Raw genomic sequence first — 23916 nt, 5'->3', positions numbered from 1 at the left:
GCTGTGTAAAAACATTTCCACTCATCTCATCTCTAGATTGTTATCTTATTCTCAGAATAAGGCAGAATAAGGGGCGGCACGGTAGCACAGTGGTTAGCACTGCTGCTTCACAGCTCCAGGGACCTGGGTTCGATTCCTGGCTTGGGTCACTGTCTGTGTGGAGTTTGCACATTCTCCTCGTGTCTGCGTGGGTTTCCTCCGGGTGCTCCGGTTTCCTCCCACAGTCCAAAGATGTGCGGGTTAGGTTGATTGGCCATGCTAAAATTGCCCCTTAGTGTCCTGAGATGCGTAGGTTAGAGGGATTAGCGGGTAATATGTAGGGATATGGGGGTAGGCCCTGGGTGGGATTGTGGTCGGTGCAGGCTTGATGGGCCGAATGGCCTGTTTCTGCACTGTAGGGTTTCTATGATTCTTCTATGAGAGAAAGGTTAAACTTTGAGATGTTCCATTGGAAAAGCCAACTTGTTGAGTGGGGTATGGACTGCAGCTGAAACAGAGAAAGCATCAGCAGTATCTACCCCCACTGTGCATCGGCGCAGTCCAACTCAAACACCCTCGGCACCAGCGCTGTTTTAATACCCTCGGATATGACACTGGCGCATCCCATAGAAGTATCGTACTAGGGCCCACTGGCAAAGTGCTGCTGCATCAAACTCAATGTTCCTGCTCCAGGTTGAATGGTCAGTTTGATGTGCTTGTGACCTGGAGCTCTACAGAGTGGAGTTGTGTATCAGGCTGCTTTGTTAATGCACGGAAATACTTACATGTGCCCGAGAGAGGAAGCTTATATTCTTCTTCCAAGTTGGCCTGGTTGGAGACGGAGAGAAAGAAATTCCCAAAGATCTGAAGCGCGCTCCTGTTGTATTCCCGAACGGAAGCCGCAAACTCATCAGGGAGATCATCGAGAAATACCTGAAATGGCAGATTCGCTTGTCAGATGGAGAGTGCGAGTGGAATCAAAGAAAGGTGTCTATTTATCCTTGTCTGCACACCTGTGGGAACAATGAGGCTTAAGACGCATTAGTGAGCTCCACCAAGACCTTCACAAACTGCCCGCAACAAGGAAGGACTAAAAAGCCCCATTATATAGGGCGGATGCTAAGGCTACTGCAAGGATGTGTAGAGGATGTTTCCACTGGTAGGAAAAACTAGAACCCCAGGGCACAACCTCAGGCTAAAGGGACAATCCTTTAAAACAGAGATGAGGAGGAATTTCTTCAGCCAGAGAGTGGTGAATCTGTGTAACACTTGGCCGCAGAAGGCTGTGGAGGCCAGGTCATTGAGTGCCTTTAAGACAGAGATAGATAGGTTCTTGATTAATAAGGGGATCAGGGGTTATGGGGAAAAGACAGGAGAGTGGGGATGAGAAAAAAGTCAGCCACGGTAGCACGGCACGGTAGCACAGTGGTTAGCACTGCTGCTTCACAGCTCCAGGGTCCCGGGTTCGATTCCCGGCTCGGGTCACTGTCTGTGTGGAGTTTGCACATTCTCCTCGTGTCTGCGTGGGTTTCCTCCGGGTGCTCCGGTTTCCTCCCACAGTCCAAAGATGTGCGGGTTAGGTTGATTGGCCAGGTTAAAAATTGTCCCTGAGATGCGTAGTTAGAGGGATTAGCAGGTAAATATGTGGGGGTAGGGCCTGGGTGGGATTGTGGTCGGTGCAGACTCGATGGGCCGAATGGCCTCCTTCTGCACTGTAGGGTTTCTATGAATTCTATGAATGATTGAATGGCGGAGCAGATTTGATGGGCCGAGTGGCCTAATTCTGCTCCTATGTCTTATGGTCCCCAATGTGTTTCGCTGGACTGGGAAATTGAATCAAAAGGGATTTCAAGTGTCATAGCATCCACATTGGAAACAGATTCAAAAAGACTGTCTATGTTAAGGCTGAAACTATTGGCAGGTGTGGGGGGGTGGTTGTGGGTAGCTCCAAAGAACTCACATGGAGGCAAGTCACAGGAACAATTAAGGGTTTATCGACAAATTATTCTTCTGGCACTCCAGCCCTCAGCTGCCTGTCGGGGCAGGTTCCCAGGCATGTCACCCCCCCCCGCCCCCTCACCCCTGGTCACCTGACCCGTCCTCTTAAACGGGCTACACCCTGCAGACATAACAGTCTCCAGTTTAAAAAAAACTGCTTTTTTTTCTTATTCATTCACAAGGCCAACATTTGTTACTTAAATGGAGAAAGACAGCAGAACGACGGGGCGGCACGGTGGCACAGTGGGTTAGCACCGCTGCCTCACAGCGCCAGGGACCCGGGTTCGATTCCCGGCTCGGGTCACTGTCTGTGTGGAGCCTGCACGTTCTCCTCGTGTCTGCGTGGGTTTCCTCCGGGTGCTCCGGTTTCCTCTCACAGTCCAAAGATGTGCGGGTTAGGTGGATTGGCCGTGCTAAACTGACCCTCGTGTCAGGGGATTCGCAGGGTAAATATGTGGGGTTATGGGGATAGGGTTTGGGTGGGATTGTGGTGGGTGCAGACTCGATGGGCCGAATGGCCTCCTTCTGCACTGTCAGGATTCTATGGTTTCATTCTTTCTCATGGCTAGAATCCTCCAGTCCTGGCAACATCCTCATAAATCGCCTCTTTGCCTTCTCTCGTGAAACCATTTGAAAGAGATGGCAAATAAATCCCTGGCCTCTCTGCCATGGTTGACCTTTGACCCTCCCAACCAGGCCTAGTTCTGCTCCTTCACTGGAAGGATAGGCTGGTGGGAATGACAGGGGAAAGGGTGAATGGGCGTGGAGCCACATTCTCCCTTCCGTCACTCACCTTGGACTGTTGAAACGTAATCGTGTCTTCCTTCAAGCATGTTGGGAGGTGCCTCCTACCAAAAAGGTTTGCCAGAATGAGAACCAATGTCTCCATCACGTCTTCTGAAAACCTCCTTGAAGCTGTTGAAGAGATTGAGCGCAAAGCTGATGAAAGTGCGGGTCATGTGCTGACATCCCTCGGTGTCACATCACACCATTAGTGAGAATGGTGCCTAAAAAGCTTCCATCTCCCCATAACACAAACGTTAAAAAATGCCAAGAACATCGTCAAACAATTTGGAGCAGCACAAACTACCTTATTTCAATCCGGTTTCTCATCCATTCATCCTCACCAATATGCTTGCAAACATCTCAATTTAAAACGGTGACCCGGGGTTGTGTCCGACTAAAATATTTTGAACAGCATTGGAAAAGAGACAGTTAATCAGTCATGGCACGAGGGGAAACAATTGCACGGATATGAGGACAGTAAGAAGTCTCACACACCAAGTTAAAATCCAACAAGTTTATTTGGAATCACGAGCTTTCAGAGCGCTGCTCCTTCATCAGGTGAATGGACGGAGGAACTGTGACGTGAGTCACCTGATAAAGGAGCAGCGCTCCGAGTGCTCGTGATTCCAAATAAACCTGTTGGACTTTAACCTGGTGTGTGAGACTTCTTACTGTGCCCTCCCCAGTCCAACGCCGGCATCTCCACATCAGGGATATGGGGAAAAGAGCAGCGGGGATGAGGCTCGTTGGATAGCTCCTTGAGTTAGCAAGATCTGCCAAGGAAGTAGCTCAGGGCAAAGCATCAGAAGACAATTCTAATAAGCCAAGGACAGTGGTTAGCACTGCTGCCTCATAGCACCAGGGACCCGGGTTCCATTCCCGGCTGGGTCACTGTCTGTGTGGAGTTTGCACGTTCTCCCCGTGTCTGCGTGGGTTTCCTCCGGGTGCTCCGGTTTCCTCCCACAGTCCAAAGATGTGCAGATTAGGTTGATTGGCCATGCTAAACTGACCCTCGTGTCTGGGGATTCGCAGGGTAAATATGTAGGGTTATGGGGATAGGGTTTGGGTGGGATTGTGGTGGGTGCAGACTCGATGGGCCGAATGGCCTCCTTCTGCACTGTAGGATTCTATGGTTTCATTCTTTCTCATGGCTAGAATCCTCCAGTCCTGGCAACATCCTCATAAATCTCCTCTTTGCCCTCTCTAGTGAAACCATTTGAAAGAGATGGCAAATAAATCCCTGGCCTCTCTGCCATAGTTGGCCTTAGACCCTCCCAACCAGTTCTGCTCCTTCACTGGAAGGATAGGCTGGTGGGAATGACAGGGGAAAGGTACACGTAACATGACGTTGTTGCAACAACATGTTGCATATCAATTCTTAAAAATTTCCAGAGAGTCTTCATCACGCAAACCAGCATCTCATCCGTTGACTCTGTCTACACTTCCCACTGCCTCGGAAAAGCAGCCAGCATAATCAAGGACCCCACGCACCCCGGGCATTCTCTCTTCCACCTTCTTCCATCGGGAAAAAGATACAAAAGTCTGAGGTCACGTACCAACCGACTCAAGAACAGCTTCTTCCCTGCTGCCATCAGACTTTTGAATAGACCTACCTTGCACTAAGTTGATCTTTCACTATACCCTAGCTATGACTGTAACACTACATTCTGCACTCTCTCCTTTTCTTTCTCTATGAACGGTATGCTTTGTCTGTAAAGCGCGCAAGAAACAATACTTTTCACTGTATGTTAGTACATGTGACAATAATAAATCAACTGAAATCAAAGGATGCATCACTGGCTGGAGTGGTGGGTCCTCAAAGAAGTTAGGCCTTTTCCTGACTGGATTAGGCAGAATGTGGAGTTGTGGTCACAAAGTATTTCTAATTCATATGTTTGCAGAGATCGCAGGCTGAATTCTCCAAGCTCCCAGCCGTGTGATTTGATTTGATTTGATTTGGTTTATTATTGTCACATGTATTAACATACAGTGAAAAGTATTGTTTCTTGCACGCTATACAGATAAACATAACATCCATAGAGAAGGAAAGGAGAGAGTGCAGAATGTAGTGTTACAGTCATAGCTAGGGTGTAAAGAAAGATCAACTTAATGCAAGGTAGGTCCATTCAAACGTCTGATGACAGCAGGGAAGAAACTGTTCTTGAGTCAGTTGGTACGTGACCTCAGACTTTTGTATCTTTTTCCCGATGGAAGAAGGTGGAAGAGAGAATGTCCGGGGTGCGTGGGGTCCTTGATTATGCTGGCTGCTTTTCCGAGGCAGCGGGAAGTGTAGACAGAGTCAATGGATGGGAGGCTGGTTTGCGTGATGGATTGGGCTACAATCACAGCCCTTTGTAGTTCCTTGTTGTCTTGGACAGAGCAGGAGCCATACCAAGCTGGAATACAACTAGAAAGAATGCTTTCTATGGTGCATCGGGAAAAGTTGGTGAGAGTCGTAGCTGACATGCCAAATTTCCTTAGTCTTCTGAGAAAGTAGAGGCGTGAGGTGGCGCCTTGTTTGCTAGCAGCAGGATTCTCTGGTCCCTCTGCAATCAATGGGGATTCCCACTGACATCACGCCATGTCGGCGGGAAACCCCCGGGCTTGGGCGCGCTCCCGGCAGGATCGGAGAATCCTGCCGGTGTGAACGGCCAGAGAATTCCGGCCCATATCTGTGTGGATTAACAGATAACATGGATCTGTGTGATTCCCCTGTGCTGATTTTGATTGCCTGGGAGGTTTTGGGTTTAGAAATAAATTTCTTCCTTTATTGATCCTGGTTTTTCCCTTTCTCCCAGAAGATTACCCGACTGTTGCAGGAGAGGGAGGAATGTTCAGTCAGGACCTTCTAACTATGTGTGAAGTAGCTCCAATGCACCATTCCTGCGTGTCCTCTCCACGTGTTCACACATGCAGCACGGTGCTACATGTAAGTAGAATCATAGAATCATAGAATCCCTACAGTGCAGAAGGAGGCCATGTGACCCATCGAGTCTGCACCAACCACAATGCCACCCAGGCCCTATTCCCGTAACCCCACGTATTTGCCCTGCTAATTCCCTGACATTGGGGTCAATTTAGCACGGCCAATCCACCTAACCCGCACATCTTTGGACTGTGGGAGGAAACCGGAGCTCCCAGAGGAAACCCACGCAGACACGGGGAGAATGTGCAATCTCCACACAGACACGGGCCCGAGGCTGGAATTGAACCCGGGTCCCTGGCGCTATGGGGCAGCAGTGCTAACCACTGTGCCACCATGCCACCCATAACAAGCAATATTTCTTTCTGCTATTTGGATTCTTGGTTGACTCTTGGGGCTCTTGTTTAGCACGGGAACACCACCACCTGCAAGTTCCCCTCCAAGTCACTCACCATCCTGACTTGGAAATATATCGCCGTTCCTTCACTGTCACTGGGTTAAAACCCTGTAACTCCCTCCCTAACATCACTGTGGGTGTATCTACATCACGTGGATGCAGCGATTCAAGAACCACCACCTTCTCCTGGGCAATTAGGGATGGGCAACAAGTGTTGGTCTAGCCAGAGACACCCACATCCCGTAAATGAATTATTAAAATGAATTTGTGGCACTCTTGTCTCTCACTCAACTGGTTGTGAGTTTAAGCCTTGGTCTGCCATCACAGGGCTGCCATTGTGGGAGTGCTGCATTACCGAAGGCACTGGGTGGGATTTTCTGATCCTGCCACGCTGCGGGACCTGAAATACCCACCCAAAGTCAACAGAACAGAATCGGGCGGCAAGGTGGTACAGTGGTTAACACTACTGCCTCACAGCGCCAGGGACCGGGGTTCGATTCCGGCGTCGGGTCACTGTCTGCGTGGAGTTTGCACATTCTCCTCGTGTCTGTGTGGGTTTCCTCCGGGTGCTCCGGTTTCCTCCCACAGTCCAAAGATGTGCGGGTTAGGTTGATTGACCATGCTAAATTTAGTGTCCCAGGATACATAGGTTAGTGGGATTAGCGGGGTAAATATGTGGGGTGGCGGAGATAGGGCCTGGGTGTTGCCGGTGCAGATTCGATGGGCCAAATGGCCTCCTTCTGCACCGTCGGGTTTCTATGAGAACATTTGCAGCTCCGCCAAACAATTTCTACAGCAGAGGAGTCCCAGCACCCCAGTCAGAATCTCTCAGGCAAGACTTTAAACTTGTTGTCGATTCCGCAGCACGATCTGAAAAGTAGGAGAACAGTTCCCCGGTCCGGTAATTCCAGGCACACCGCGAACGCTTTCCTACCTTCCCACCATGAGAGAGGATGGGAGTGAAACAGAGATGATGAGGCACAGCAGGAGGCCATTCGGCCCATCGGGATTGATGGAAACCGGGTTTTAAAGGTGTATTCAGGATTGCCACTGAGGTGCCAGCAAAGCCGCGGGCGGGGGGGGGGGGGAAGGCCGATCGCGGGTACTCGCTGTCCTTCTCCATCCCCGGGGGAGATTCCTGACCTGTGGAATGTTTTAAAACTCACGTGCTTTTGGAGGCTGACAGACCTTGTGCAGCAGTCCATCGAGCAGGAACCGGATAAAGACAAAGTTGGCAGGTTCGTGATAGTGGGTGTGCATTACCAGGCCTGCGAATCCCTGTGGTTCACCCTCTTGATCCAGATAGCCCTAAAGTCACCAATCATTGCAGTTAAATACCCAGCTTCCTCTCCCCTTTTTACAAACCAACTTTAACACGCATCAGAAAATTTACTCTAAATAAAGACACAAGAAAGGAAAGACTTATATTTAGACAGGACACCCCTAAAGACTTGTATTTTTGAAGTGTTGTCACTATTGTAGGCAGTAGCCAATTTATTGAAACTAGATCTAGAGACAGTCATAAGTGTATAAGGAGCACAGTAAGGGGCTGAGGACACAGCCTTGTTGGGCACCGGTGTTGAGGAGGCGTTACATAGAAACAAGAGGCAGAAGGAGGCCATTCGGCCCTTCAAGCTTGCTCTGCCATTCATCTTGATCATGGCTGATCACTGAATTCAATATCCTGATTCCCCCCTTCCCCCATATCCCTTCATCCCTTCAATCTAAGAGCTATATCTAATTTCTTCTTGAAATCACACATTTTGGCCTTAACTACATTCTGTGGTAGTGAATTCCTCACATTCACCACCCTCTGAGTGAAGAAATTTCTCCTCACCTCAGTTCAAAAAGTTTTACCCCTTATCCTCAAACTATGAGCCCTAGTTCTGGACTCTTCCACCATTGGGAACACTCTTTCTGAACCTACTCTGTCTAATCCTGTTCGAATTTTATAAGTTTCTATGATATCCCCTCTCACTCTTCTAAGCTCCAGTGAATAAAATCCTAACTAACTTAGTGTCTCCTCATATAATAGACCTGTCATCTCAGGAATCAGCCTGGTAAACCTTCGCTGTACTCCCTCTATAGCAAGGACATCCTCCCCCAGATAAGGACACCAAAACTGCACACAGTACTCCAGGTGCGGCCTCACCAACACCCTATACAATTGCAGCAAAACATCCCTATCCCTGTACTCAAATCCTCTCGCTGTGAAGGCCAACATACCATTTGCCTTCTTTCCTGCCTTCTGTACCTGAGCGCTTACTTTCAGCGACTGATGCACGAGGACACCAAGGTCTCGTTGAGTATCCACCTCTCTCAATTTACACCCATTCAAGTAATAATCTGTCTTCCTATTATTCCTACCAAAGTGAATAACCTCACATTTATCCACATTACACTGCGTCTGTCATGCAGATGCCCACTCACTCAGCCTGTCCAAATCACACTGAAGCATCTCTGCATCCTCCTCACAGCCCAACCTCCCACCCAACTTGTATCATCTGCAGATTTAGAGATAATCCATTCAGTTCCCTCTTCCAAATCATTAATATATGATGTGAACAGTTGGAGTTCCAGCACAGATCCCTGCGGAGCTCCACTAGTCACTGACTGCCAATCAGAAAAAGACCCATTTTTGCCAACTCTTTGCTACCTGCTAACCAGCTTTCTATCCATCTCAAGACATTACCTGCAATCCCATGTGCTTTAACTTTACAAAGTAGTCTGTCATTGAGACCTTGTCAAAAGCCTTCTGAAAGTCTCCAGTGGTTCTCCTCAGTCAACTCTACTAGTTACATCCTCAAAGAATTCCAATAGATTCGTCAAGCATGATTTCCCTTTTGTAAATCCATGCTGCCTTTGTCTGATTATACCACTGCCTTCCAAATGCTGAGTTATGAAATCCTTGATAATGGATTCTAGCAACTTCCCCAGTACCGACGTTAGGCTCACTGGTCTATAGTTCCCTGTTTTCTTTCTACCTCCCTTTTTGAATAGCGGGCTTACATTCGCTACCCTCCAATCTGTAGAAACCAGTTCAGAATCCAAAGGATTTTGGAAAATAACCACCAATAGATCTACTATTTCCAGGGCTATTTCCTGAAGTACTCTGGGATGAAGATTATCAGGCCCTGGAGATAGATCCACCTTCAATCCCATCAATTTCCCCCAAACCATTTCTCTACTAATACTGATTTCCTTCATGTGAAGCAAGCTCCCACTAACAAGATACAAACATGTGAATTAGGACCTATGCAAGTTTGTAACATAGAAACAGAGAAACTAGAAGCAGGAGTCGGCCATTCAGCCTATTCCACCATTCAATACGATCATGACTCAATATAATATTGCTTCAACACCACATTCCCACCTACCCCCGATAACCTTTGACCCCCTTGCTTATAGAGCAGTGGTAGGCAACCTAGGCTTATGATTGGACCGCATGAATGGCCCTCCTTCACCTCAATGGGCTGCAAGATTGAAATGGGGCTTGTTCACTAACCATGACCCCCATAAATAAGATTAAATACATTTAACACACGCCAAATATTTAATAACAAGTTATAGAAAATGCTTCATCATTTATATATTCAGAGAACTGTCATCAGCTTCAATGTAAAAATAAAAGAAATATTGACACTTTGGACACAGAGGGAGCGATGGCTCTCGCAGTCAATGTTGCCAGCAATCAGCACACACCTCACTTCACTTGACCTTGCTTTACATGCGAATCACTTTAGTTGGGAGGTGATGGCCCAGTGGTATCATCACGAGACTATCAACCCAGAAACGCAACTAATGGGACACAAGTTAAAAGTGAGGGGTGGGAGGTTTAGGGGGGATTTGAGGCAAATCTTTTTTACCAAGAGGGTGGTGAGGGTCTGGAATGCGCTGCCTGGGAGGGTGGTGGAGGCGGGATGCCTCACATCCTTTAAAAAGTACCTGGATGAGTACTTGGCACGCCATTACATCCAAGGTTATGGACCAAGTGCTGGCAAGTGGGATAAGGTGGGCAAGTCAGGGCATTTCATGTGTCGGTGCAGACTCGATGGGCCAAAGGGCCTTTTCTGCACTGTAGTATTCTGTGATTCTGTGATTATTAATCCAGAAACTCAGCCAATGTTCTGGGGACCCGGGATTGAATCCCACCACGGCAGGTGGTGGAATTTGAGTTCAATAAAAAATATCTGGAATTAAGGATCTACTGATGACCATGAAACCATTGTCGATTGTCAGAAAAACCTATATAATGTCCTTCAGGGAAATGAATCTGCTGTCCTTACCTGGTCTGGCCTACCTGTGACTCCAGAGCCATAGCAATATGGTTGACTCTCAACTGCCCTCCAAGGGCAACTAGGGATGGGCAATAAATGCTGGCCAGCCAGCGACAACCATGTTCCAAGAATGAATAATAAAAAACAATAATACCGGTGGGAAAAAAAAACTACATGGATGGAAATCAGTGGAATGTGGCCACCTTGTGCATGGGCAAAATGTCTTGTGGACCGTACTCAGAACCCAGACGGGATGCATGTGTCCCCTGGGTCCTAGGTTGTCCACCAATGTTACAGAGAATCAGGGTTGTGATAAATGACCAAATCATCTGTTTCAGAGATGTAGGCTGAGAAATAATGAACAGTCAGTGTACCAGGGATAACTCCTCTGTTCCTTTTTCCTGCCCTCTCAGGGCATCTGATAGGGTAGACAAAACTTGGCTTTTAATGCACTGAGGGAGTGCAGCACTGTTGGCGGTGCAGTCTTTCCAATGAGATTGGAAATGAGACCCTGTCTGCCCATCTGGCTGGGTGTAAAAGATCCAATGGCACTATTTCGAAAAAGGGCAGGGGAGATAGTGCCTTTCTCCCATGCCTGGGAACTCTAGCCAATATTTATCCCCCAACCAACATTATAAACACAGATTCTCTGGTCATTCATACCTTTCCGATTCTGTGAGGAATATTTTCACTATTTTTGCCTTAACTATCCCCTGCGACAGCGATAGCTCGAGGAAATACAATTTCTCCTGAATTCACGACTGGGTTTATTAGTGACTGGCTGTAATGATTTCAACGAGGCCTATGAGGTGGGCCTCCTGGCGTACGAGCTCCCTGATTGAGGTAATGATTGCCTGCCCCACTAGGGAGTCTCACCTGTGTATATAGTGTCAGGGCTACTGATACTCCGGATTCTGACTTTGTAGCAGAAGTACTCAGGAGTGGAATCGAGTTTGTAAATAAAGGGAACCTGGTGAAGGGGAACCGGCCTTGGAGGAGTTATTTCGCTGCCTAGTATATGTTTTCCTCCACAAAGTCCTCAATTCTGCCACTTGATGGATTTGTAAAGAGGTTATACATTTGAACACAGGCCAATCGATGTCAAATGCACAAAAGATGGTGCAGGGGTTGAGTTTGCAGCCAATATTCCGTGAGGTATCCTTCAATCTGCCGATCACAGCGCCACCCACAGGCGTGGCTGATAAATGCAGATCAATGTGAACATGGAAAAGTGGGTTCCCCCGTTGCGGAGGCTGGAGAGAGGAAGCTGGGAATTCCTTGGAGCTGGTCCCTCCCCTCCACTGTCACTGAGAAGTAACTGAGATTTTCCAATGTGCTTCCGGCAACATCAAACCAGGGCAGAGGGAGGAAATACCTGACTCATGTATCTCCTGCCGGAGGTTTCCAAAGCCCAAATTTCAAAAACATGATTAATTTATCGAATGGTTAATCCACTCACCTCCTGGAGCAGAAACTGCAGTGAGAACAGGAAATAGAATTTGACAATGTTCTGCTTTGTGGGTTGATTGAAGGTCATCATGGAATGTTGCAGCACTGACAGCGCCTGTTAGGAAGAGTTTTTAACACAGTCACATCAGTGAAGAAGCCTTCATCTTACTGGTTCACCCTCCGAATGGGCTTTTCCCACCCCTCACCCAGTCTCCCCCTCTTCTTTTCCCTCTTCTCCCCCTTCTCATGTCCTCAGTGATTAGCACTGCTGCCTCACAGCGCCAGGGACCCGGGTTTCATTCCTGGCTTGGGTCACTGTCTGTGCGGAGTCTGCACGTTCTCCCCGTGTCTGCGTGGGTTTCCTCCGGGTGCTCCGGTTTCCTCCACAGTCCAAAGACGTGCTGGTTAAGGTGCATTGGCCATGCTAAATTCTCCCTCCGTGTACCCGGACAGATGCCAGAGTGTGGCGACTAGGGGATTTTCACAGTAACTGTTAATGTAAGCCTACTTGTGACACTAATAAAAACCTCAATCTATCCACCTCCTTCCTCTCTCCCCTCCCACCACACCTCTTAGTCACGTGTATGTTCTTAGATGCCAGCTCACTCCCAGATAACAAACCCCTGCTGGCTTCTTCTCCCCATGACCTTATCAATGTTAATTTTGGAAAGTCAGTTGTAACAAGGGAAGAAGGAGATATATATATATAGAGAGAGAGAGGAAGTGATGGAGAGAGAGAGCGAAAGACAGAGAGAGAGAGAGAGGCAGAGTGAGAGGGAGAGAGAGAGAGAGCAAAAGACAGAGAGAGACAGAGGCAGAGTGAGAGAGAAAGAGACAGAATAAGAGAGAGGGGGAGAGAGTGAGAGTGAGAGAGAGAAAGCGAAACACAGAGGGACAGAGAGAGAGTGAGAGACAGTGTGTGAGAGAGAAAGAGACAGTAAGTGATAGTGAGCAAGAGACAGAGTGGAGCCAGAGAGAGCGAGACAGTGTTATGGTTCAGGTCAGAAACTCCAAAGTGTTTTATGGAGCCCGCCTGGATCATTAGTTTTGCAGCTTGAATTTGGCTAGGATAAGCACGATAGGTTTCACTTCAGGTATGATTCAAATGACCCACTAGGGAGTTTTTTATCAAAGATTAATTAAAAATATAGTTAACATGTATAGTCAGAAAATTAGCAATAACTTTTATCAATTATAAACACAAGTACATAGAACATAGAACATAGAACAGTACAGCACAGAACAGGCCCTTCGGCCCACGATGTTGTGCCGAGCTTTATCTGAAACCAAGATCAAGCTATCCCACTCCCTATCATCCTGGTGTGCTCCATGTGCCTATCCAATAGCCGCTTAAATGTTTCTAAAGTGTCTGACTCCACTATCACTGCAGGCAGTCCACTCCACACCCCAACCACTCTCTGCGTAAAGAACCTACCTCTGATATCCGTCCTGTATCTCCCACCACGAACCCTATAGTTATGCCCCCTTGTAATAGCTCCATCCACCCGAGGAAATAGTCTTTGAACGTTCACTCTATCTATCCCCTTCATCATTTTATACACCTCTATTAAGTCTCCCCTCAGCCTCCTCCGCTCCAGAGAGAACAGCCCTAGCTCCCTCATCCTTCAACAAATAAAAACATCCTTCAACAAATAAATCAAAGATGTTCCAATCAAAACCAATCCCACAAACAACCCTTTAAACAAGTTCAACACAGCAAAGACCAATGCTCACGAGATACTGGAATTGAGTCCTTTAGATGAATTCTGCAGTTCTCCCGATACACTCAGAACAGCCTGAAGTCAGAACAGCTTCCCAGAACACCAGGGAGACTCTAGGCAAACCAACTGCAGATTTTCTATTCCAGGAAGGTTTTCAGCTAACCTGCAGAATTTCCAAATAAAACAGGGAGAGGGAGAAACACTTCTTTTCAGCTTGCTGTCCCTTTCAAAAACCAAATATAAACAGCAGCTCAAAACTGAAAATGAAAGAGCTCCTGTCATTTGACCTGTCAACCATTTTTCCTCCTAACAATGCAGGGCCATGAAACTAATCCCAGAAAGTTCCTGAGGCCCCCACTTAAGCCAGGTAAGGAGCAATAAAAGGACTCTTCATAGACAACTCGGTAACAATGACATCAGCTTAGGCTGTGAGAGCAGGATTTTTAAAAAACATCCCCTAAAGGTACACTAATGTCACGACAGAGAGCAAGAGAGTCAGAGAGAGAGAGAGACAGAGAGAAAAAGAAAGACAGAGAGAGAGAGAAAGACAGAGAGGGAAACAGAGAGGGAGTAAGACAGAGAGAAAGAGAGACACCGAGAGAGAAAGAGACAGGGAGAGAGAGATAGAGATAAAAAGAGAGAGAACAAAAGAGAGGTTGAGAGTCAGAGAGAGATGGAGAGAGATGTGGAGGGACAGAAGGAGAGAGAGATAGAAAGAGAGTTGGAAAGAGAGGGGACAAAAAGAGAGAGACAGCAAGAGAGAGAGAAATGGATAGATGTCAGAGAGATGGAGAGAAAGGGACCCATTCCCCCTCCCTGACAGAATTAAATAGGAAGGAACATAGGAACAAGAGGAGACCATTCAGCCCCTCGAGTCTGTTCCCTGATTCAATTATTTCATGGTCGATCTATCGCTGATCTCCATCTACCTGCCTTGGCCGTCCCCTCCATGCTGAGCAAAAATCTCTCAGTTTCATGATTGGAATTACGTAGAAATTATCAAACAGCCCTTTGTCCGAACCAATCCCATATTGTTCTTTATTCTCTACCTGAGCTGCACTAACGCCATCCTGACCTTATGCCACCTTGTTCCTCATTCTGTCAATAAACACAACTTGCATTTTAAGTCTAAGTTTTAGGTTTATTTATTAGTGTCACAAGAAGGCTGACATTAACATGGCAATGAAGTTACTCTCAAAATCCCCTAGTTGCCACACTCCGGTGCCTGTTCGGGTACACTGAGAGAGAATTTAGCATGGTCAATCCACCTAACCAGCACATCTTTCGGACTGTGGGAGGAAACTGGAGAACCCGGAGGAAACCCACGCAGACACGGGGAGAATGTGCAGACTCCGCACAGATAGCAACCAAAGTTGGGAATTGAACCCGTGTCTCTGGTGCTATGAGGCAGCAGTGCTAACCACTGTGCCACCGTGCTGCCCTTATTTATATATATCTAACACATAAGAAATCAAAAGATGCTTCACAGGGATGCACTGAAATCAAATTTCACTCCGAGTCACAGTGAAGTGACAGAGGCAGATTTGAAGGAGTACCTCAGAGGAGGAGAGAGAGAGAGAGTGAGAGAGAAAGAGTGAGAGAGAGAGAGTGAGAGAGATTTGGCATAGAAAGGATTTTGGCAAGGAAATTTAGCACGTCAGCTACGACTCTCACCACCTTTCACAGATGCACCATAGAAAACATTCTTTCTGGTTGTATCACAGCTTGGTATGGCTCCTGCTCTGCCCAAGACTGCAAGGAACTACGAAAGGTCATGAATGTAGCCCAATCCATCACGCAAACCAACCTCCCATCCATTGACTCTGTCTACACTTCCCGCTGCCTTGGAAAAGCAGCCAGCATAATTAAGGACCCCACGCACCCCGGACATTCTCTCTTCCACCTTCTTCCGTCGGGAAAAAGATACAAAAGTCTGAGGTCACGTACCAACCGACTCAAGAACAGCTTCTTCCCTGCTGCCATCAGACTTTTGAATGGAACTACCTCGCACTCAGTTGATCTTTCTCTACACCCTAGCTATGACTGTAACACTACATTCTAAACTCTCTCCTTTCCTTCTCTGTGAACGGTATGTTTTGTCTGTACTGCGTGCACTGTATACTAATACATGTGACAATAATAAATCAAATCAAATCAAAATCAAAGATGGAGAGGTGGAGAGGTTGAGGGAGGGAGTTCCAGAGCTTAGGGGCAAGACAACTAAAAGTAGGGCTGCCAATGGCAGGGTGATTAAGATGTGGAGATGCCGGCGTTGGACTGGGGTAAACACAGTAAGAAGTCTCACAACACCAGGTTAAAGTCCAACAAGTTTATTTGGTAGCAAATACCATAAGCTTTCGGAGCTTGCTGCTCCTTCGTCAGATGGAGTGGTCTCCGAAAGCTTATGGTATTTGCTACCAAATAAACCTGTTGGACTTTAACCTGGTGTTGTGAGACTTCTTAGGGTGATTAACATCAGGAATACTGGAATTGGAAGAGAGTAGAGATCACGGATGTGAGGCTGGAGCAGGTTGCAGAGATAGGGAGGGAAAGGCCATGGAAAGATTTGCAAACAAGAATGAGGATCTTCAAATAAAAGCATCGCTTAATTGAGGGCCAACATAGCTCAGCAAACGCTGAGGTGATTGGGGAAGAGGGTCTGGTGACAGCAACACAGCAAAGGAACAAGAAGAGGACATTGACCGGGTGAGAAAAATGTCAAAGTACCTTGGCCTTGGCATCGCCCTTGTCATCTGCCCGGGCAGCTAACAGCATGAGGCGAAGCACCAAGCTTATACTCAGGGGGAACTGGCCCTTCAGTTGAGGGACGTTGGCTTTTATTAGTCTCTGTATCTTCGGTAGAGGCACGTTCAGGAAAATCACCCTCCCGATATTGTCCATACCCCGACGTCCGGCTCTCCCTGACATCTGCAACGGGAAGGAAGACGGTTACATCTGAATCTCCGGGGGAGCGATCTGATAGAGGAGGGCTGCAACATCTGTCTCCAATGTCGATTCTTGCAGGGGGAGATGTTGAGAGACTATGGCTGGAATTTTACCGCCTCGCCCCGTCCCGGAATCGGGGCGGACGAGGCTCGCGGACTGGAATTCTCCGTTGGCCTCGGGCTGGACTTTACGAGCCTCGCCCGAGCGCGGTCATAAAATCCCGGCCATATATTTCTCTTGACTGGTGGCTCTCGACCAGGGGTGGCAGGCTCAGTCTTTAGGACTGAGATGAGGAGAAATGTCTTCAGGAATGTGTGAATCTTTGGAATTGACTATTTCAGGCAGAGATTGACAGATATTTAAATTCTGAGGGGATCTAGGAATTAGGAACTAGGGCAGTCAGGTGGAGCTGAGGCAGAGGACCGGCCATGATCACACTGAATGGTGGAGGATGGTTACTCTTGATGCCATTTCCTATCTTCTTGCTTTCACAGGCCTGGAGTTTCTGCCCTAATGTCGGCAAATACCTCCTGGAAAATGTGCTCCCCATGTCTCTGCTGAAGTTAACAACAGTAAAACAATGGATACTTTACGCTTTCTAATCACAAGACCCAATTTCTAAAGGGAGACGTGATTGTAGGGGACAGGACGCATTCCAACCCTGAAGTGGGTGGAGAAAGGGAGCAGTCTGAAGGGAGTCAGATGTGGGACCCTCAACCTCCGCCTCCCCCCCCGCCCCCAAAAATAAATTTAAACAGCTGTGGATCATGGCCGTAGCATTCACTAGAGTCCAATCTATGCCAAACAGTTGCGCCTCCTACTGGCTGCCAGGGGATTGCAGGCCGGAGGCTGCAGAGGAGGATTGGCCCCTGACATCCTGGTGGTATCTGGGTCCAAAAGTGAGGGGGCCACCTCGTGTAAGGGAGGTCCAATGTGCTTTGTTAAAGCCACATGATGGATTCAGCCGAAAGGCCTGATATTTTCACGTTGGGCCTTGGTGGGGCCTCATATTGAGTTTGAGCCCCAGAAGCCTGGTACCACTAGGCCCATCGAGCCTGTCCCCCATGTGGAGAAAGTATGATCTTTCCCTAAACCAATTATCATTCCTGTCTAATTCATTCATGGGGCATGGGCATTACAGGCTGGACAGCTTTTATTACCCATCTTTAATTGCCCTGGGAGGGCAGTTCAGAGTCAACTACGTTGCCTCTGGAGTCACATGTCAGCCAGGCCAGGTAGGGACGGCAGATTTCCTTGCCTAAAGGACATTAGTGAACCAGATGGGTTTTTCCTGACAATCAACAAGGTCATCAGTAGATTCTTAATTCCAAATTTTTACTGAATTCAAATTCCACCATCTGCAGTGTTGGGATTTGAACCCAGGTCCCCAGAACATTAGCTGAGTTTCTGGATTAACAGTCGAGCTATAATACCACTAGGCCATCACCTCCCCTTACTTGCCCACATTCTGTTTCTGCTACCTGTCTATAAGTGAGAGCATCCAGGTGCACCGAATCCTGAAGAAAGACCACAGTCCTGCAGGGCATATTGATTCCCAAAGCAAGTGTCGAGGTCGCACTAACCACCTGAATAGAAAAAGAGAAAGGTTTAGCCATTGAATTCTGTCTCCTACTGTGTACATCATAGAATCCTACAGTGCAGAAGGAGGCCATTCAGCCCATCAAGTCTGCACTGATCACAATCCCACCATAACCCCATGCATTTACCCTAGCTGGTCACCCTGACACTAAGGGGCAATATAGCATGGCCAATCCACCTAAACCGCACATCTTTGAAGTGTGGGAGGAAACCAGAGCACCCGGAGGAAACCCACGCAGACATGGGGAGAATGTGCAAACTCCACACAGACAGTGACCCAAGGCTGGAATTGAACCCGGGTCCCTGGCACTGTGAGGCAGCAGTGCTAACCACTGTGCCACCCTACTTGAACCTTACTACTGGAACTTTCTATGAACGAATAGATGTTTTCACTTCTGGATTTATGTTATTTCACCAGATAAAAGAGTTCAAAGGCATTCACAGTCATAGAAAATAATTATACAGAGATCACCGTCCTTGCCAATAATAATGCACAGACAATGATAGCCATGACTAAATATAACTACCGACATACCCACACGCACAATACAAAATACTGGTGACTACACCACTAAATTACCATTCAATAAGATCATGATTGATCTGCTTGTTGGCCTTAACTCCACCTCCTGCTTACCCCTGATAACATTTGACTGCTTTGTTAGTCTAACTCTGTCTTAAAAATATTCAATGACTGTGCCTCCATCTCTCTCTGGGAAAGAGAGTTTCACAGATTCATGACCTGCTGAGAGAAAATTCCCCTTACCTCCATCTCAAAATGAGAGAGCCTTTATTTTTAAACTGTGCCTCCTAGTTCTGATCTCTCCCATGAGGGGAAACATCTTTCCAGCATCCACCCTGTCAAATCCCCTCAGGATCTTATCACTTATATGTTTCAATTAGATGGTAGATCCAGATCAGCTGGATCAATGCATGACTTAAAATTCCTCTTCTTCCTTCCAGTCTTCTGACTTCTACAAAAGTGTCTTAATTCAACATCTGAGCCCATGAGATAAAATGTATCCAATATAGGTGGTACAGTGGCTAGCACTGCTGCCTCACAGCGCCTGGGATCCGGGTTCGATTCCTGGCTTGGGTCACTGTCTGTGTGGAGTTTGCACGTTCTCCCCATGTCTGCGGGGGTTTCCTCCGGGTGCTCCGGTTTCCTCCCACATTGTGAAAGACGTGCTGGTTAGGTGCATTGGCCTGAACAGGCGCTGGACCATGGCGACTAGGGGAATTTCACAGTAACTTCATTGCAGTAGTAATATTAGCCTTACTTGTGACAAATAAACTTTAACTTTATATTATGAAGTCAGACTAGACCCCCAACAATTTGCTATTTTGGCATTAATACGGGGATTGGATTTTTCACTCCAGGCATGATGCTACTGACACACTGGGGAGCTTTGTTGGGTTTTATATTCTATCCAATCTTCTGACCTGATGTGGAGATGCTGGCGATTGACTGGGGTGGGCACAGTAACCTGATGTTGTGAGAACTCTTACTGTCCCCATTCTTCTGACCTGTCACTCACCTTGAATTTTACAATTGTTCTTTCAACTTTATACTACTTGCTTAATTATCCACGGATGGTGCACCTTTCCCCTAAAGTCTTTCTTTCTCACTGGAATGTACCTTTGTTGATTGTTATATGAAATATTTCTTCAAGTGTCTGCCACTGCAATCTACTAATAAATCCCTCATTTTATTTTCCCAGTTCACTTTAGCCAACTGTGTCTTCATATTCTCATAAGTGCCCTTAATTAAGTTTAATCCACTCATTTTAGACCCATTCTTATCACCGTCAAACTGAATGTGAAATTTAATGAGGTGATCACTGTTACCTAGGAGAACCTTTGCTATGAGGTCATTAGTTAATCCTATTTCTTTGCACATTACCCAATCTAGAATAGCTTGTTACCCTCCTAACAGTGACTTACTTACCAGGTAAAGGCTAAAAGTTAATTCAAAAAAGACGCAATGCCTGAACATATTCCTTTCGCCTGCAGAGGGTAGGTCCCTGTGTGTGAACATATATGGCTTCTCGCAAGCATAAGTGAGCCACATTGTGAGCATGACTGATAATCTTAAATCGGTTGTTAGCGTAATACTTAACATAATCGGAATTAGTCAGCAAATTATGCCCTGGTCGTGGAATTGCATCTAACATTAAGCTTTATGTCTGAGTTTTGCAAGTACGGGCAGGTTAACTGTGGTCGGTATCTGTCTATTTTTTAAAAATTCATTTGTGGAACACAGGCATTGCTGGCTGGCCAGCATTTATTGCCCATCCCTCATTGCCCTTGAGAAGGTGGCGGTGAGCTGCCTTCTTGAATCGCTGCAGTCCATGTTCTGTGGGTTGACCCACAATGCCGTTAGGGAGGGAATTCCAGGATTTTGACCCAGCGACTGGTGGATATATTTCCAAATCAGGATGGTGAGTGGCTTGGAGGGGAACTTGCAGGTGGTGGTGTTCCTCTGTATCTGCTGCCCTTGTCCTTCTGGGTGGAAGTGGTCGTGGGTTTGGAAGGTGCTGTCTAAGGATCTTTGGTGAATTGCTGCAGTGCATCTTGTAGATAGTACACACTGCTGCTACTGAGCATCGATGGTGGAGGGAGTGGATTTTTGTAGATGTGGTGCCAATCAAGCGGGGCTGCTTTATCCTGGATGGTGTTGAGCTTCTTGAGTGTTATTGGAGCTGCACCCATCCAGGCAAGTGGAGAGTTGTGGTGAACCATCGTTGGTTCCCACTAGGTAGTACTGAGCCAGGGTCTGGCCAGTACTATGAGTATGTATATATGTTGCTGTTGGGGTTAGGGATGGGTTGTTCTACTTGTTGCTGTTGGGGTTAGGGTTGGGTTGTTACACCTGTATTATAGTTATTATGGTACATCCCAGTCGGGCTCCGCCTCCTGGGAGAGGTATAAAGGTCACTGCTCTGTCTGGGACCCCTCAGTCTGGGATCATGTACTATACATGGTAGCTTCGTTGTAATAGTAAATAAAATTGATGCGCGTTATCACACACGAGGCTTGAGATGCTCAAGGAAATAAAGGCTTTTATTTACTATTACAACGAAGCTACCATGTATAGTACACAATCCCAGACTGAGGGGTCCCAGACAGAGCAGTGACCTTTATACCTCTCCCAGGAGGCGGAGCCTGACTGGGATGTACCACAATAACTATAATACAAGGTGTAACAGCCCAACCCTAACCCCAACAGCAACAAGTAGAACAACCCATCCCTAACCCCAACAGCAACATATATACATACTCGTAGTACTGGCCAGACCCTGGCTCAGTACTACCTAGTGGGAACCAACGATGGTTCACCACAAGAGTATTCCATCACACTCCTGACTTGTGCCTTGTAGATGGTGGATAGGCTTTGGGGAGTCAGGAGGTGAGTTACTCGCCGCAGTATTCCTAGCTTCTGACCTGCTTTTGTAGCCACTGTGAACATTGTGAACAGCCAATGTGAAACAAAAGGATGGGGGGGGGGGGGCGGGGGCAGTAGCTCCCTGGTGCATTCTCCATGGCAATGCCTCAACCAATCTAATTCAAGATTTTGGTGAGGCAGTGGCGTAGTGGTATTGTCACTGGACAAGTATCCAGAGACCCAGGGTAATCTCTGGGGACCTGGTTTCGAATCCCACCACGGCAAATGGTGAAATTTGAATTCAATAAAAATCTGGAATTAAAAGTCGAATGATGGATATTTGGGCGGCACGGTAGCACAGTGGTTAGCACTGCTGCCTCACAGCTCCAGGAACCCGGATTCACTTCCGGCCTTGGGTCACTGTCTGTGTGGAGTTTGCACGTTCTCCCCGTGTCTCCGGGGGTTTCCTCTGGGTGCTCCAGTTTCCTCCCACAGTCCAAAGATATGCAGGTTAGGTGGATTGGCCATGCTAAATTGCCCCTTAGTGTCCCAAAATGTGTAGGTTAGATGGGATTAGCGATAGTAAATGTGTGTGGGATTACAGGGGTAGAGAGGGTCTCGGGAAGATGCTCTGTCAGAGAGTTGGTGCAGATTCAATGGGCTGTTAGCCCCTTCTGCACTGGAGGGATTCTACGATTCTATGAAACCATTGTCGATTGTTGTAAAAACCCATCTGGTTCGCTAATGCCCTTTAGGGCAGGAAATTTGCTATCCTTACCCGGTCTGGCCTACATGTGACTCCAGACCCACAACAATGTGGTTGAGTCTAGCTCCCTCTTGAAAGAAGACAGACAGTCAGTACCCATCACACAATCAAAAACTCAGCCCAGAGTCTCAAAATCTCTGGATAAAGAAGCCCCATTCCAACATCCATCTCACTCCCTACTTGTTACATGCTTAAAAGGATTGCAGGTTGCTTTAAGAGCTGATCACATGATTTGCTGGCAATGTCATTAGGGTGTTTGCAGAGGCTGCTGCTTTTACTTCCTTGTTTGTTTGTATTCTGTACATGGAAGACCTCCTAGAATAAATCTGTTGTTGTTAGTTCCCTAAAAGTGGCAACACAGGTGGCCAAGGTGATTAAGAAGGCATATGGCATGTTTGCCTTCATTACCTGGGGCACTAAGTACAGGAGTTGTGAAATCATGTTGCAGCTATATAAAACCATGGTTAGGCCGCATTTGGAGTATTGCATGCAGTTCTGGTCACCACACTACTAGAAGGGCGTGGATGCGTTGGAGGGAATGCAAAGAAGGTTCACCAGGATGTTGCCTGGTCTTGAGGGTGTTGGCTATGAGGAAAGATTGAATAAACTAGGATTGTTTTCACTGGAAAGATGGAGGCTGAGGGGAAACCTGATAGAGGTCTACAAAATTATGAGTGGCATAGACAGAGTGGATAGACAGAGACTTTTTCCAAGGGTGGAAGTGTCAATTACAAGGGGGCACAGGTTCAAGGTGGGAGGGGGAAAGTTTAAGGGAGATGTGCAGGGGAAGTTCTTCACGCAGAGAGTGGTGGGTGCCTGGAACGCGCTGCCAGAGGAAGTGATGGAAGCAGGCGCATTAGCAACATTTAAGAGGCATCTGGATGGGTCCATGAATAGGGAGGGAATAGAGGGACACGGACGGAGTAAGGGCAGAAGATTTTTTTAGTTTAGTTAGGGCATCTTGATCAGCACAGACTTGGAGGGCCTTTCCTGTGCTGTACTTTTCTTTATTCTTCTTTGAAACCTGCAATCCCTGCCTTTCTTGATGCCGGGGTCGATCTTACCATTGCACTCTCGGTCAACCTCCCAGACGCCCCCCTCTGTAGACCTGAGTACTTTTCTTTGTTCTTTAGCTTGAATCTACGTTTGTGAAACACATTCTTTTCTTTTTGTTAAAACCCACAATCCCTCACATGGTTAGTACATTACACTACTCTGATAACTTTTCAGCTCGTATCAGCAAACCTGATATCCATCTGTTAATTTATTAATAGTCAGACCATCCTAACCCTCAAAACAAAGAAAGACTTTAAAATATGCGCATCACAAACACTGCACTACTGAATAGTTACTGACCTTGATAAACCCACGTCTGAATAACATCTCCACAGCTTGCCTCATGTGCCTATTGACTGATGAGTGGTGGAAGCCAATGCCTCGACACAGCATTCTTTGATAGTAGCCGGCAATGTGTACTCTTCGCATGCGGAAGAAGACCTTCTTCATGAACTAGGAGAGCAGAAATTGGAATCAGTTGACCTGCTTGATTAAACCGCATTCCTTAATTCATCATATGGGCAGGCGATGGCCTAGTGGTATTATCGCTAGACTATTAATTCAGAAACTCAGCTAATGTTCTGGGGACCCAGGTTCGAATCCCGTCACGGCAGATGGTGGAATTTGAATTCAA

General features: G+C 47.1%; 1 protein-coding gene across 1 annotated transcript in view; it reads right to left on the bottom strand.

Annotated features, from left to right (window-relative positions):
• Positions 1-23916, bottom strand: part of LOC144495159 (putative ATP-dependent RNA helicase DDX60) — a 150239-nt gene that overhangs the window by 29412 nt on the left and 96911 nt on the right. Inside the window, exons 27-31 of the mRNA XM_078215140.1 lie at positions 23583-23735; positions 17958-18062; positions 16258-16458; positions 11820-11924; positions 7250-7391 (exon numbers count right to left, since the gene is read on the bottom strand). Of these exons, the coding sequence (XP_078071266.1) occupies positions 7250-7391; positions 11820-11924; positions 16258-16458; positions 17958-18062; positions 23583-23735 (706 nt within the window). The remainder of the gene's footprint in view (positions 1-7249; positions 7392-11819; positions 11925-16257; positions 16459-17957; positions 18063-23582; positions 23736-23916) is intronic.

The sequence above is a fragment of the Mustelus asterias genome, chromosome 6 (assembly GCF_964213995.1).
Source record: "Mustelus asterias chromosome 6, sMusAst1.hap1.1, whole genome shotgun sequence".
Taxonomy (NCBI): domain Eukaryota; kingdom Metazoa; phylum Chordata; class Chondrichthyes; order Carcharhiniformes; family Triakidae; genus Mustelus; species Mustelus asterias.
This window is presented reverse-complemented; position numbering and strand designations above follow the sequence as displayed.